The sequence below is a fragment of the Salvelinus sp. IW2-2015 genome, unplaced genomic scaffold, assembly GCF_002910315.2.
Source record: "Salvelinus sp. IW2-2015 unplaced genomic scaffold, ASM291031v2 Un_scaffold1866, whole genome shotgun sequence".
Classification (NCBI taxonomy): Eukaryota; Metazoa; Chordata; class Actinopteri; order Salmoniformes; family Salmonidae; genus Salvelinus; species Salvelinus sp. IW2-2015.
This window is the reverse complement of record NW_019943230.1, coordinates 71,107-85,578: the sequence shown is the minus strand read 5'-3', so window position 1 is coordinate 85,578 and position 14,472 is coordinate 71,107. Positions and strand designations below refer to the sequence as shown.

Sequence of the window (14,472 nt, the reverse complement as noted above, 5' to 3'; positions counted from 1 at the left end):
TCCTGGAAAGCGCGCCAATGTGTTGATACACCTGGAGCACGCCAATGTGTTTTGAACCACTGGAGCACGCCAATGTGTGATACACCTGGAGCACGCCAATGTGTTGATACACCTGGAGCACGCCAATGTGTTGATACACCCTGGAGCACGGCCAAGTGTTTGATACACCTGGAGCACGCCAATGTGTTGTACACCTGGAGCACCCAATTGTGTTGATACACCTGGAGCACGCCAATGTGTGATACACCTGGAGCACGCCAATGTGTTGATACACCTGGAGCACGCCAATGTGTTGATAACACCTGGAGCACGCCAATGTGTTGATACACCTGGAGCCACGCCAATCGTGTTGAATACCTGGCACGCCAATGTGTTAATACACCTGGAGCACGCCAATGTGTTAGATACACCTGGAGCACGCCAATGTGTAGATATACCTGGAGCACGCCAATGTGTTGAATATACCTGGAGCACGCCAATGTGTTAATACACTGCGAGGACACGCAATGTGTAGATACACCTGGAGCACGCTAATGTGTAGATACACCTGGAGCACGCCAATGTGTAGATACACAATGTTCTTATGCAATTAACAACTTCACCACTATTAAGAAATGTACAGTATGTCCCTTATATTCTGCTAAGGAATACTGTACACCCACCGACTGAGATGCATGTCTGAGGTTAGTCAGTTAGTAGTCTTTTCCACATAAGACAGTGGAAACATCACAAGAAGGAAACATCAGAAATGGGAAACATCCCAAGAAGGAAACATCAGACATGGGAAACATCCCAAGAAGGAAACATCAGACATGGGAAACATCCCAAGAAGGAAACACAGACATGGGAATCCACAAGAAGGAAACATCAGCCATGGGAAACATTACTGAATCACTTCTTCTTTTATAAGAAACATTCATCTGTTGAAAATCCCAAATTGTTTGCATAGTCATTTTACACACAGCTCGGACACACACACACTTACCCACCAGACATGCACCCAGGGGTCTTTTCACAATCCGCTAATCCAGAACAAATTCAAGAAAGCGTACGGTATTAATATAGAGCCATTCACATCTCATTTTGCTCAAATAAACAGCAAAACCAGGTTTAACAAAACAGATAAATGGACAACCTGTGGACAAGCTATTCCCTATGGATCCCAGATGGACAACCTATTCCCTATGGATCCCAGATGGACAACCTATTCCCTATGGATCCCAGATGGACAACCTATTCCTTATGGATCCCAGTGGACAACCTATTCCCTAGGGATCCCAGATGGACAACCTATTCCTATGGATCCCAGATGGACACTATTCCCTATGGATCCCAGATGGACACCCATTTCCTATGGATCCCAAGTGGACAACCTATTCCCTATGGATCCCAGATGGACAACCATTTCCCTATGGATTCCAATGGACAACTGTGGACAACTATTCCCCATTAAGGTCCCAAATGGACAACCTATTCCTATGGATCCCAGATGGACAACCTATTCCCTATGGATCCCAGATGGACAACCTATTCCCTATGGATCCCAGATGGAAAACCTATTCCCCATGGGTCCTGGTTAAAAAGTAGTGCACTATAAAGGGAATAGGGTACCATTTGAGACCAGACAAAAAAGGGTGAACTCCTTTATTACCTCGTTCTTGGCATCGTTGTTGTTGTAGCATTCGTTGTTGGATATAAGCTGCTCCAGAACCTGCAAGTCAGCACTCCCCTCTTTCAGGTACGTCACCGCCGTGTCCATGTCCAAGTTATTAATCCTGTCCAATCACAAAGAAGAGCAATCAATCATTATGGCCCGGGGTTCAATCTGATCGCGATGGTGGACAACGCAGCTTTTAAAAGGCAATGTTTACGCGTTCATTTAAGGTAAACGCTGCAGATGTCGGCAACGTTTAAAAAATGACATTATAAAATGTCAAGCCCGCTATAAGAGTGTATCTATCGTGGATCAGAATGAATGAAAGCCACCTGCGAGCCAGGCCTAATCATCTAACATCAGAGCCCGACCTCACTAATGCTTTGTGGCTGAATGGAAGCAAGTCCCCCTGCAGCAATGTTCCAACATCTAGTGGAAAACCTTCCCAGAAGAGTGGAGGCTGTTATAGCAGCACAGAGGGGGACCACTCCATATTAATGCCTTCCCTGAAGAGTGGAGTCTGTTATAGCAGCAAAGGGGGGACCAACTCCATATTAATGCCTTCCCAGAAGAGTGGAGGCTGTTATAGAGCAAAGGGGGAAACCAACTCCATATTAATGCCTTCCCTGAAGAGTGGAGTCTGTTAAAGCAGCAAAGGGGGGACCAACTCATATTAATGCCTTCCCAGAAGAGTGGGGCTGTTATAGCAGCAAAGGGGGAACCAACTCCATATTAATGGGACCTTCTCCTGCTTCCGAAGAGTGGAGGTCTGTTATAGCAGACAAGGGGGGAGGACCAACTCCTATATTAATGCCTTCCCTGAAGGTGGAGTCTGTGTATAGCAGCAAAGGGGGGGACCAACCCCATTATTATGCCTTCCCTGAGAGTGGAGTCTGTATAGGCAAGGGGGACGAATATACCAAAGGGACGCCCTGTCTTCCTGAAGAGTGGAGTCTGTTAAGCAGGAAGGGGCCAACTCCATATTAATGCCTCCTGAGAGTGAGTCTGTTATACGCAGCAAAGGGGGACCAATCCATATTAATGCCTTCCCTGAAGAGTGGAGGCTGTTATAGCAGCACAGAGGGCCAACTCCATATTGAATGCTTCCTGAAGCGTGAGGTGTTATAGCAGCAGGGGGGGACCACTCTATTAACGCCCATGATTTTGGATGAGATGTTTGACGAGCAGGTGTCCAATACTTGTTGGTCATGTAGTTATCAAGACAAGCCTAGTCCTGGTATGAAAAACATAGGCTACTCAATTGAGAATCACATGATTTAGCTTTTTGTCCTGTGTCCGAGGAAACTGGCCTCTGTGTATGACGGTTGTGGTCAATTACATTCAAAGGAAGTACGCTGATATGAGGCACTGAGGTAAAATCAACCCTGGTATCTGATTAGGCAAACAAGGGGAATACTTAACCCTGGTGTCTAATTAGGAAACAACAAAGGGATACTCAACCTGGTATCTTGATTAGTGCAAACTAAGGGATACTTGAACCACGGTATCAGCAGGTCAAATAGGGGAATACTTAACCATGGGTAGGCTCTAACTTGGTAAATCTGGTATCATCTTGCCCAGCCAGCCAACCATGACTCACAGGTTTCCACTGCCATGGTATAATTAGGTGCCTGTGTGAATGGTAACTCATCTTGAGGTAGCACACTGTTTTTTTTCTCCATCTGCTGTGCTAACCGCTAGGCGTCAGCTGTTTGTGTGTGACAGCAGCCTGAAACTGCTGTGGTACACACCCAAACCAGTCTGCCACTAAGGGAACAATACGGGAGTCATCTCAGAATCCATAGCTATTGGAAAGAGTCCACATAGAAACACTTTCACACTTTTTCACACTCTTCACATACACTGCTGCTGCTCTGTTACCTCTACCTACATGTATATTACCTCAACTACCAACACTGCTGCTACTCTGTTACCTCTACCTAACATGTAATATTACCTCAACTACCAAACTGCTGCTACCTGTTTATTATCTTATCCTGTATTGACTGGTCCACTTTTACCCTACCTACATGTAAATATTACCTATAATACCCTGTACCCCTGCACATTGACTCAGTACCGGTATTCCTTGTATAATAGTCCTGCCTACAACTGTACAATCTTGTAACCGTAATACCTTGTATATAGCCTCCACATTGACTCTGTACCGTAATAACCTTGTATATAGCCTCTCCTACGTATCTGAGCTCAATTGCTCTGACCGTAATACCTCCTGCTCGACTAATATATGCCTCCATTTGTGTGTATATTTATATGCTGCTTGTACCGTAATAATTTCCTTTTTTATTTGATGCTAATTGTTCCTGACTTTTAACTCTGCATTGTTGGGAAAAGGGCTCGTAAGTAGGCATTTCACAGTAAAGTCTCACACCTATTGTATTAGGCATGTGACCAGTAACATGTAAACAATAACATGTGACCAATAAACATGTGACAATAACATGTGATTTATATTATTACAGTACAACATGCACCCAGGGGCCAATGCAGATTGATCCCTCATGTACTACACCCAGGGGCAATGCAGATTGATCCTCATGTAACTACACCCATGGGATGCAGATTGACCCTCATGTACTACACCCAGGGGCATGCAGATTGACCGCTCATGTACTACACCCCAGGGGCACTGCAGATTGATCTCTGTCTAGACATTGGACTAAGTTCCCTTCATGTACTACACCAGGGGCACTGCAGATTGACCTCATGTACTACACCCAGGGGCACTGCAGATTGACCCTCATGTACTACACCCAGGGGCACTGCCAGATTGACCTCATGTAATACACCCAGGGGCACTGCAGAATTGACCCTCATGTACTACACCCCAGGGGCACTGCAGATTGACCTCATGTACTCAACCCAGGGGCAATGCAGATTGACCCATGTATCTACATACGACAGGTGCTCACATGCCATACTGCAGACTACCCTGCATGCAGTTTCCTCATGTATGCCAGCCCCGTTGCAAGGTTTTTCCATGTGGTCATTGAGGGTCCCCAAGTAGATTCTGATTTCATGTCCCTTTCCCAGAGGTTTCCTGTCATTCTGTCTGCCAGAGAAGTGTTCTCATTACCAGCCCAGTCTTATGAGGTTTCGCCCCATGCTGCCAGTCATGTCTTAACCCATTGAGGTTTCCCCCATGCTGCCAGTCATGTCTTACCCACTGAGGTTCCGCCCTATGCTGCCAGTCATGTCTGAGGTTGATCCCATGCTGCCAGTCATGTCTTACCCACTGAGGTTGCCCCATGCGTCCAGTCAAGGTCTTACCCATTGAGGTTGCCCCCATGCTGCCAGTCATGTCTTACCACTGAGTTTCCCATTGCTCCAGTCATGTCTTACCCATTTGAGGTTGCCCCCATGCTGCAGTCATGTTTACCCATGGGTTCCCCATGCTGCAGTCATGTCTTACCCGCTGAGGTTTTCCCATGCGCTGCCAGTCATGTCTTACCCATTGAGGTTTCCCGCAGTGCTGCCAAGTTCATGTCTTACCATTGAGGTTTCCCCCATGCTGCCCGTGCCCAAAGTGAGGACCAATGTCTTTGATCGCGCCTCGATTGAGCGTTCTAGCCCCTCAGCATATATATGCTTGCCATCCATGGTCTTATCTCCTCTCCGCTTCACACCAAGCAACCATGGTCATAACGGAGGAGGAGGAAAAGATGGATGGAAATAGAAACCCGTGTCCGTTCCAGGCGAGTCAGCCTAGGTGGTTTCATCTCCAGAATAAGCCGTCCCAAAACAGTGTTCATGATGATCCTTGCCCAAAAGAAAGTGGTTCATGGCGCAATACCTGTTAGAATAAAAGTCCTCAGCGGGTAAGACATGATTGGCAGAACGTCGTCTCCAGTCAGACCAGTGTTTCATACCGTCCAAGACATTCAGGTGGGGGGTCAGTGAAACCTTCAATGGGTAAGAAGCGATACCGTGCCAGAGAATTGAACCTCAGTGGTTCAATGGCATTTGAAGGTTCGGGTCGTCAGATTACACCGTACAAGACAGTGTGTTCATTGTCCATCCAAGACCGTGGTTCATAGAGATCCTTGTCAAAGACCAGTGTTTTTGCGGCGGTTCGTGGCCAGAGACAGTGTTCATGAAAACCGTATCCAGGGGAGAAAGACCAGTGTTCATACATGGCACTCAGTCCACGCTTGATGGACGCCAAAAGTGTTCGAGGTAAATTAGTTGACAATGCCGGTTACGACTGGCCCAAGAACGCAAGCAGATGATTCAGTGGCGCATGCCTGATCCCGTCCAAAGACCAGTGGTGTTCATTCCCTAACCAGCGACCGCAAGTGGTTCATCGGCGATACACTCTGCGTAGTACCATCTCGCCACTGGTTCGTCGTAATGCATATCGACTGGCACGCCATTGTCAATCTCCCTAGCGTGCGCTCCGTTCTCTCCATTCCTGCTTCTTTTAATGGGGGCGGCAGCTATTCCTCCTAAAACTAGCAGATGGTGAGTGATGGTAATTCTTAGATCGTAGGTCAGTGTGCTGGTAAAACGAATGAAGTATCGACGCAGTGTGTGCCGTGTGTTGTGCTGTGTCAGTCGCGTGTGTGTCGTGGTGTCCAGGAAGCGGTTGTGTTGGTGTCAGGAGTGTGATATGGGGTCGTTTCACAAGAGTACCATGATATGGAACACTGAGTGGCCGGCCGCGGATGCACGTGTCGTCAAGCCTAAGATGGTGAGCCGCACCCTTGTCCGTACTCGCTCTCTCACTATAGACTTCCATGAAGTGGTCTCGCTTAGGGTCCTCTCGCGCGCGCGTGCTCGATGAATCTCCTCCATACCTTAATGCCCTACGATCTCCCTATCTCTCTCATCTCATGTGTATCCTTAATCTCGAATGGGGGTTAGCCAGAATTATCTATCTGCTGTCTTTTTCGACTGGAGCATGTCGGGCGGCGGTTTTCTCGCTCTCGGGCCACCGAAAGCCTCATACAGTTGGGATTAAGTGTGTGGTGCAAGCGGGAAAAAAATACCATCAGAGCTGGTCGTAACGAGCAGAATATGGGGAGGGCGTCGAGGGTGGGAACCTACGATCGTAAAGGTGTGTTATTTAGGGAGGAGAAAAGATACAAAATTAGTGGGTGATGATTGGGACACGCAATTACCAAAATGTAGCAGTTCCCACTAAGAACCACGTCTAAAAACCCAGAAAATCATGTAACAATACGAGATCTCATGTTTTGATCTACTTGTTTTTTGTCAGTGGGTAAGACATGGACTGGAACATGAATGGGGGCACTCAAAGTGGGTAAAGAGACATGATGGCAAAGGGCATGGGGGGGCAAAACCTCAGTGGGTGTAAGACCTCGACGAGCGAGAGATCTGAACTGGCTGCTATGGGGCACCTCAGACATATGACTGGCTGCTCAATGGGGGGACATGAACCTCGAGTGGGTAGAACACTGACTGGCAGCTCGCCTATATCGGGGGAAAAACTCGAATGGGTATGACTGCCGACGACGGCGGATGACTGGTCCAGCGCAATGGGAAAGAACTCAGACATGAGACTGCAGCTTACAATGTTGGAAACTTCAGCTGGGTGTCAATGGTAAAGATTAGCATGAGGATTACAAATCATGCAGGTGAGCCATGGGTGTAGCTACAAAAAATATGAGGCAGATCAATCTGCAATTGGCCACATGGGTGTATAAGTACAATAATAGGAAGGAGATGCATCACATATGGTCAAATAAAAAAAATGTGAACAAACTGTTAAATTCTTTGAGGGATGGCCCTGGTGCAGTAGACACAATGGGGTATACTTTTCTTGGGGGCCCCCCAGTGGGCCCCCTGGGTGTAGATAATCAGTTGAGGGTATTTCAATCTTGCAGGTGGATCTGGTTGGGTGTCAACAAGTGACGGATCGCAATCTGCGGTTGGCAGTTGCCGTGGGTGTAGGTAATATGAGGGGTATCTCAATCTTGCAAGGTGCCTCCTGGTGTAGACAAATCTGAGGGTCAATTGCAGTGGCTCTCCTGGGTGTATGTAATGAAAAGGGGGGTTTCATCTGCAGATGCCCATGGTGTAGTTAAACCCATGGGATCATTGCAGGCCCTGGGTGTAGTTTAAATGAGGGTTCAATCGTGCATTGCCCCTGCGGTGTGCGTTAAAATACAATAGAAGGATACATCTGCAGATTGTGCCCAGTGGTGTAGTAAAAATGAGGATCAATAGCTGCAAGGGGATGTCTGGTGGGCGCGCGGCTGAGGAGCCTTGAACGCCTGCCTGGGTGGTAGTACAAAAAACCTAGGATCACAATCTGCACGTGCCCTGGGTGCAGTTGTAGAACTCGTATATACAAAGGTATAAAACAGAATACATGTTATGGTACATGTTATTGGTTATACCCAAGCTGCGTAGGAGATGTCCTTAGGGTCCTTGATGTTATTGCTTTACCAATTGATGGTTACCAACGTCGTGTATCACACGGAAGATAACTGTGCTGATGTTCTGTGGAAAGGGTTTATTGATAGCCGCCGTCAGAAGAGAAAAGAACGTCTCCTTGTTGGGCCTTCGTCGGTCTGTCTCGTCTCCTGTCTACCTTTCTCTTCTGCTAAATTCCCTCAGTGGCCGCTATCTACAGTACGCCGACTATATCTATGCCTAATTATTCCGATAGTCTTGTGTGTTGTTAGAACTTTACTGTCGTCAATATAGTCCTATTACGAGCCGCTTTCCGCGCAAAATGGCATTGAGTTAACAAAGTCAGAACATTAGCCATCAAATACTCAAAAAAGGAACCTTTGGTAACTAACACACTACGATACCTAGATCAACTAAAATGAGGCTCATATACAAAGTCGTTATTACGGTACGCATCTAGTCAATGTGGATGCGCTATAACTAAAAAATAAAACAAGTTATTAATTGACGGCTAACTCATCGAGGTCACAGTACGTGTGCACTGGCTATGATAACACAGGCTATGTTGTAGGTACACTGAGGCGTCACTACACAAGACAAACACATTGTGTGTGCGGCTGATCACAGTTCTATACCAATGGCATTATTAGCCGGTACTAGAGTCGAATGCTATGCAGCGTGGTGATTTCCGGGTTCCTCTTCTATCAGCACGCCAATGTGTTAATACACCTGGAGCACGCCAATGTGTAGATACACCTGGAGCACGCCAATGTGTAGATATACCTGGAGCACGCCAATGTGTAGATATACCTGGAGCACGCCAATGTGTTAATACACCTGGAGCACGCCAATGTGTAGATACACCTGGAGCACGCCAATGTGTAGATACACCTGGAGCACGCCAATGTGTAGATATACCTGGAGCACGCCAATGTGTTGATATACCTGGAGCACGCCAATGTGTTAATACACCTGGAGCACGCCAATGTGTAGATACACCTGGAGCACGCTAATGTGTAGATACACCTGGAGCACGCCAATGTGTAGATACACAATAGTTCTTATGCAATTAACAACTTCACCACTATTAAAGAATGTACAGTATGTCCCTTATATTCTGCTAAGGAATACTGTACCACACCGACTGAGATGCATGTCTGAGGGTTAGTCAGTTAGTAGTCTTTTCCACATCAGACAGTGGAAACATCACAAGAAGGAAACATCAGACATGGGAAACATCCCAAGAAGGAAACATCAGACATGGGAAACATCCCAAGAAGGAAACATCAGACATGGGAAACATCCCAAGAAGGAAACATCAGACATGGGAAACATCACAAGAAGGAAACATCAGACATGGGAAACATTACTGAATCACTTCTTCTTTTTATAAGAAACATTCATCTGTTGAAAATCCCAAATTGTTTGCATAGTCATTTTACACACAGCTCGGACACACACACACTTACCCCACCAGACATGCCACCAGGGGTCTTTTCACAATCCGCTAATCCAGAACAAATTCAAGAAAGCGTACGGTATTATATAGAGCCATTCACATCTCATTTTGCTCAAATAAACAGCAAACCAGGTTTAACAAAACAGATAAATGGACAACCTGTGGACAAGCTATTCCCTATGGATCCCAGATGGACAACCTATTCCCTATGGATCCCAGATGGACAACCTATTCCCTATGGATCCCAGATGGACAACCTATTCCCTATGGATCCAGATGGACAAACCTATTCCCTATGGATCCCAGATGGACAACCTATTCCCTAATGGATCCCAGATGGCAACCTTTCCCTATGGATCCCAGATGGACAACCTATTTCCCTATGGATCCCAGATGGACAACCATTCCCTATGGATTCAAGTGGACAACCTGTGGACAACCTATTCCCATTAGGTCCCAAATGGACAACCTATTCCTATGGATCCCAGATGGACAACCTATTCCCTATGGATCCCAGATGGACAACCTATTCCCTATGGATCCCAGTGGAAAACCTATTCCCCATGGGTCCTGGTTAAAAGTAGTGCACTTATAAGGGAATAGGGTACCATTTGAGAACCAGACAAAAAAGGGTGAACTCCTTTATTACCTCGTTCTTGGCATCGTTGTTGTTGTAGCATTCGTGTTGGATATAAGCTGCTCCAGAACCTGCAAGTCAGCATCTCCCTCTTTCAGGTACGTCACCGGCGTGTTCCATGTCCAAGTTATTAATCCTGTCCAATCACAAAAGAGAGCAATCAATCATTATGGCCGGGGATTCAATCTGATCGCGATGGTGGACAACGCAGCTTTTAAAAAGGCAATGTTTACGACGCGTTCATTTAAGGTAAACGCTGCAGATGTCGGAACGTTTGAAAAAAATGACATTAAAATGTCAAGCCCGGCTATAACGTGTATCTATCGTGGATCAGAATGAATGAAAGCACCTGCGAGCCGGCCTCATCATCTAAACATCAGAGCCCGACTCACTAATGCTCTGTGGCTGAAATGGAAGCAAGTCCCCCTGCAGCAATGTTTCCAACATCTAGTGGAAAACCTTCCCAGAAGAGTGGAGGCTGTTATAGCAGCAACGGGGGGGACCAACTCCATATTAATGCCTTCCCTGAAGAGTGGAGTCCTGTTATAGCAGCAAAGGGGGGACCAACTCCATATTAATGCCTTCCCTGAAGAGTGGAGTCTGTTATAGCAGCAAAGGGGGGACCAACTCCATATTAATGCCCTTCCCTGAAGAGTGGAGGCTGTTAAAGCAGCAAGGGGGGACACAACTCCATATTAATGCCTTCTGAAGAGTGGAGTCGCTGTTATAGCAGCAAAGGGGGGGACCAAACTCCATATTAATGCCTTCCCTGAAGAGTGGGTCTGTTATAGCAGCAAAGGGGGGACCAACTTCCATATTAATGCCTTCCCTGAAGAGTGGAGTCTGTTATAGCAGCAAAGGGGGGACCAACTCCATATTAATGCCTTCCCTGAAGAGTGGAGGCTTGTTATAGCAGCAAAGAGGGGACCAACTCCATATTAATGCTTCCCTTGAAGCGTGGAGGCTGTTATAGCAGCAGAAAGGGGGGGACCACTCTGTTAACGCCCATGATTTTTGGAATGGAGATGTTTTGACGAGCAGTGTGTCCACATACTTTTGGTAATGTAGTTTATCAAGACAAGCCTAGTCCTGGTATGAAAAACATAGGCTACTCCAATTGAGAATCACCATTGATTTAGCTTTTTGTCCTGTGTCCGGGAAACTGGCCTCTGTGTATGACAGGGTTGTGGTCAATTACATTCAAAGGAAGTACGCTGATATGAGGCAAACTGAGGTAAAACTCACCACCCTGGTATCTGATTAGGCAAACAAGGGGAATACTTAACCCTGGTGTCTAATTAGGCAAACAAGGGGATACTCAACCCTGGTATCTGATTAGGCAAACAAGGGAATACTCAACCCTGGTATCTGATTAGGCAAACAAGGGGAATACTCAACCCTGGTGTCTAATTAGGTAACTGAGGTAATACTTGCCCAGCCCAGGCCAACATGACTCACAGGTTCCACTGGCCATGGTATAATTAGGTGCCTGTGGTGAATGGTAACTCATCTTGAGGTAGCACACTGTTTTTTTTCTCCATCTGCTGTGCTAACCGCTAGGCCGTCAGCTGTTGTGTGTGACAGCAGCCTGAAACTGCTGTGGTACCACACCAAACCAGTCCTGCCACTAAGGGACACAATACGGGAGTCATCTCAGAATCCATAGCTATTGGAAAGAGTCACACATAGAAACACTTTCACACTTTTTCAACACTCTTCACATACACTGTGCTGCTCTGTTACCTCTACCTACATGTAAATATTACCTTAACTACCAAACACTGCGGCTACTCTGTTACCTCTACCTAACATTATATTACCTCAACTACCAACCTGCTGCTACCTGTTTATTATTCTATCCTGAATTGACTGGTCACTTTTACCTCTACCTACATGTAAATATTACTTAACTACCCCTGTAACCCCCTGCACATTGACTCAGTACGCGGTATTCCTTGTATATAGGCCTCACAATGACTCTGTACCGTAACACCCTGTATAAGCTCCACAATGACTCTGTACGTAATACCTTGTATATAGCCTCCACAATGCTCTGTAACCGTAATACCTTGTATATAGCCTCCACAATGACTCTGTACGGTAATACCTTGTTAATAGCCTCCACATTGATCTGTACGTAATAACCTTGTATATAGCCTCCACATTGACTCTGTACCGTACCCGTATATAGCCTCCCAGACTCGTACGGACCCCCTGTATATAGCCTCCACATGACTCTGTACCGTAATAACCTTGTATATAGCCTCCACATTGATCTGTACCTATACCTTGTATAATGCTCCACATTGATTCTGTACCGTAATAACTTGTATATGCTCCACATTGACTATGTACCGTAATACCTTGTATGCTCAATTTTTGTTATTTTTATTGTGTTATAAATTTTCCTTTTTTATTTGATGCTAATTGTTCTGACTTTTAACTCTGCATTGTTGGGAAAGGGCTCGTAAGTAGGCATTTCACAGTAAAGTCTACACCTATTGTATTAGGCATGTGACCAGTAACATGTAACAAATAACATGTGACCAAAACATGTGACAATAACAATGTGATTTATATTATTAGCAGTACAACATGCACCAGGGGCAATGCAGATTGAACCCTCATGTACTACACCCAGGGGCAATGCAGATTGACCTCATGTAACTAACCCAGGGGCACTGCAGATTGACGCCTCATGTAACTACACCCAGGGGCACTGCAGATTGATCCTCATGTAGCTACACCCAGGGGCACTGCAGATTGACCCTCATGTACTACAATCCTCAGGGGCACTGCAGAATTGATCCTCATGTACTACACCCAGGGGCACTGCAGATTGACCCTCATGTACTACACCCAGGGGCACTGCAGATTGACCTCATGTAACTACACCCAGGGGCACTGCAGATTGACCCTCATGTTACTACACCCCAGGGGACTGCAGATTGTCATCATGTACTACAACCCAGGGGCAATGCAGATTGAAATCCCATGTACTACAACCAGCGGGCCACTGCAGAATTGATCCTCATGTACTACACCGCAGCTGAGGTTTCCCATGTGCCAGTCCATCATGTCTTACCCCCTCGAGGTTTTCCCAATGCCTGCCAGTCATGTCTGGAGGTTTCAATGCCTGGCCAGTCATGTCTCCATGAGGTTTCCCCATGCTGCAGTCATGGTCTTACCCATTGAGGTTTTCCCCCCATGCTGCCAGTCCATCGTCTTACCCTTGAGGTTGCCCCCATGCTGCAGTCATGTCTACCATCTGAGTTTCCCCATGCTGCCATCATTCTTACCATGAGGTTGCCCCATGCTGCAAGTCATGTCTTACCCATTGAGGTTTGCCCATGCTGCCAGTCATGTCTTTACCGCCATTGAGGTTTGCCCCATGCTGCAGTCATAGTCTTACCCATTGAGGTTGCCCCCATGCTGCCAGTCATGTCTTACCCACTTGAGGTTTCCCATGCTGCCAGTCATGTCTTACCCTGAACGGTTCCATGCTGCAGTCATGTCTTACTGCTGAGGTTTCCCCCTTGCTGCCAGTCATGTCCTTACCCATTGAGGTTTCCCATGCTGCCAGTCATGTCTTACCCACTGAAGGTTTCCCATGCTGCCAGTCATGTCTTACCCACTGGAGGTTTCCCCATGCTGCCAGTCATGTCTTACCCATGAGGTTTCCCAGCTGCCAGTCATTCTTACCTGCTGAGGTTTCCCCCTTGCTGCCAGTCATGTCTTACCCACTGAGGTTCCCCCATGCTGCAGTCTGTCTGAGGTTGCCCCATGGCTGCCAGTCATGTCTTACCCACTGAGGTTGCCCCCATGCTTCCAGTCATGTCTTACCCACCTGAGGTTTGCCCACCTGCTTCGAGTCATGTCTTACCCACTGAGGTTGCCCCCATGCTTCCAGTCATGTCTTACCCTGAGGTTTCCCCAGCTTCCACAGTCATGTTCTTACCCATTGAGGTTGCCACATGCTCCAGTCATGTCTACCATGAGGTTGCCCCCAGTGCTTCCAGTCATGTCTTACCCCACTGAGGTTTCCCCCATGCTTCCAGTCATGTCTACCATTGAGGTTGCCCCATGCTTCCAGTTCTACCCTGGTCCCTGCTTCGTCATCTTACGTTGAGAGTTTCGCCACATGCTTCCGCAGTCAATGTCCTTACATTGAGTTGCCCGACCATGCTGCCAGTCTGTCCTTCCCATTGAAGGTTGCCCCCCATGCTGCCAGTCATGTCTACCCATTGAGGTTCCCCCATGCTGCCAGTCATGTCTTACCCATTGAGGTTGGCCCCCCATCGCTGCCAGTCCCTGTCTTAACCC

General features: G+C 46.9%; 1 protein-coding gene across 1 annotated transcript in view; it reads right to left on the bottom strand.

The window, feature by feature from the left end:
• LOC112072260 (plakophilin-3) overlaps positions 1-14,472 on the bottom strand; it is a 52,639-nt gene that overhangs the window by 18,873 nt on the left and 19,294 nt on the right. Inside the window, exon 8 of the mRNA XM_070439718.1 lies at positions 1,652-1,775. Coding sequence (XP_070295819.1) covers positions 1,652-1,775 — 124 coding nt within the window. The remainder of the gene's footprint in view (positions 1-1,651; positions 1,776-14,472) is intronic.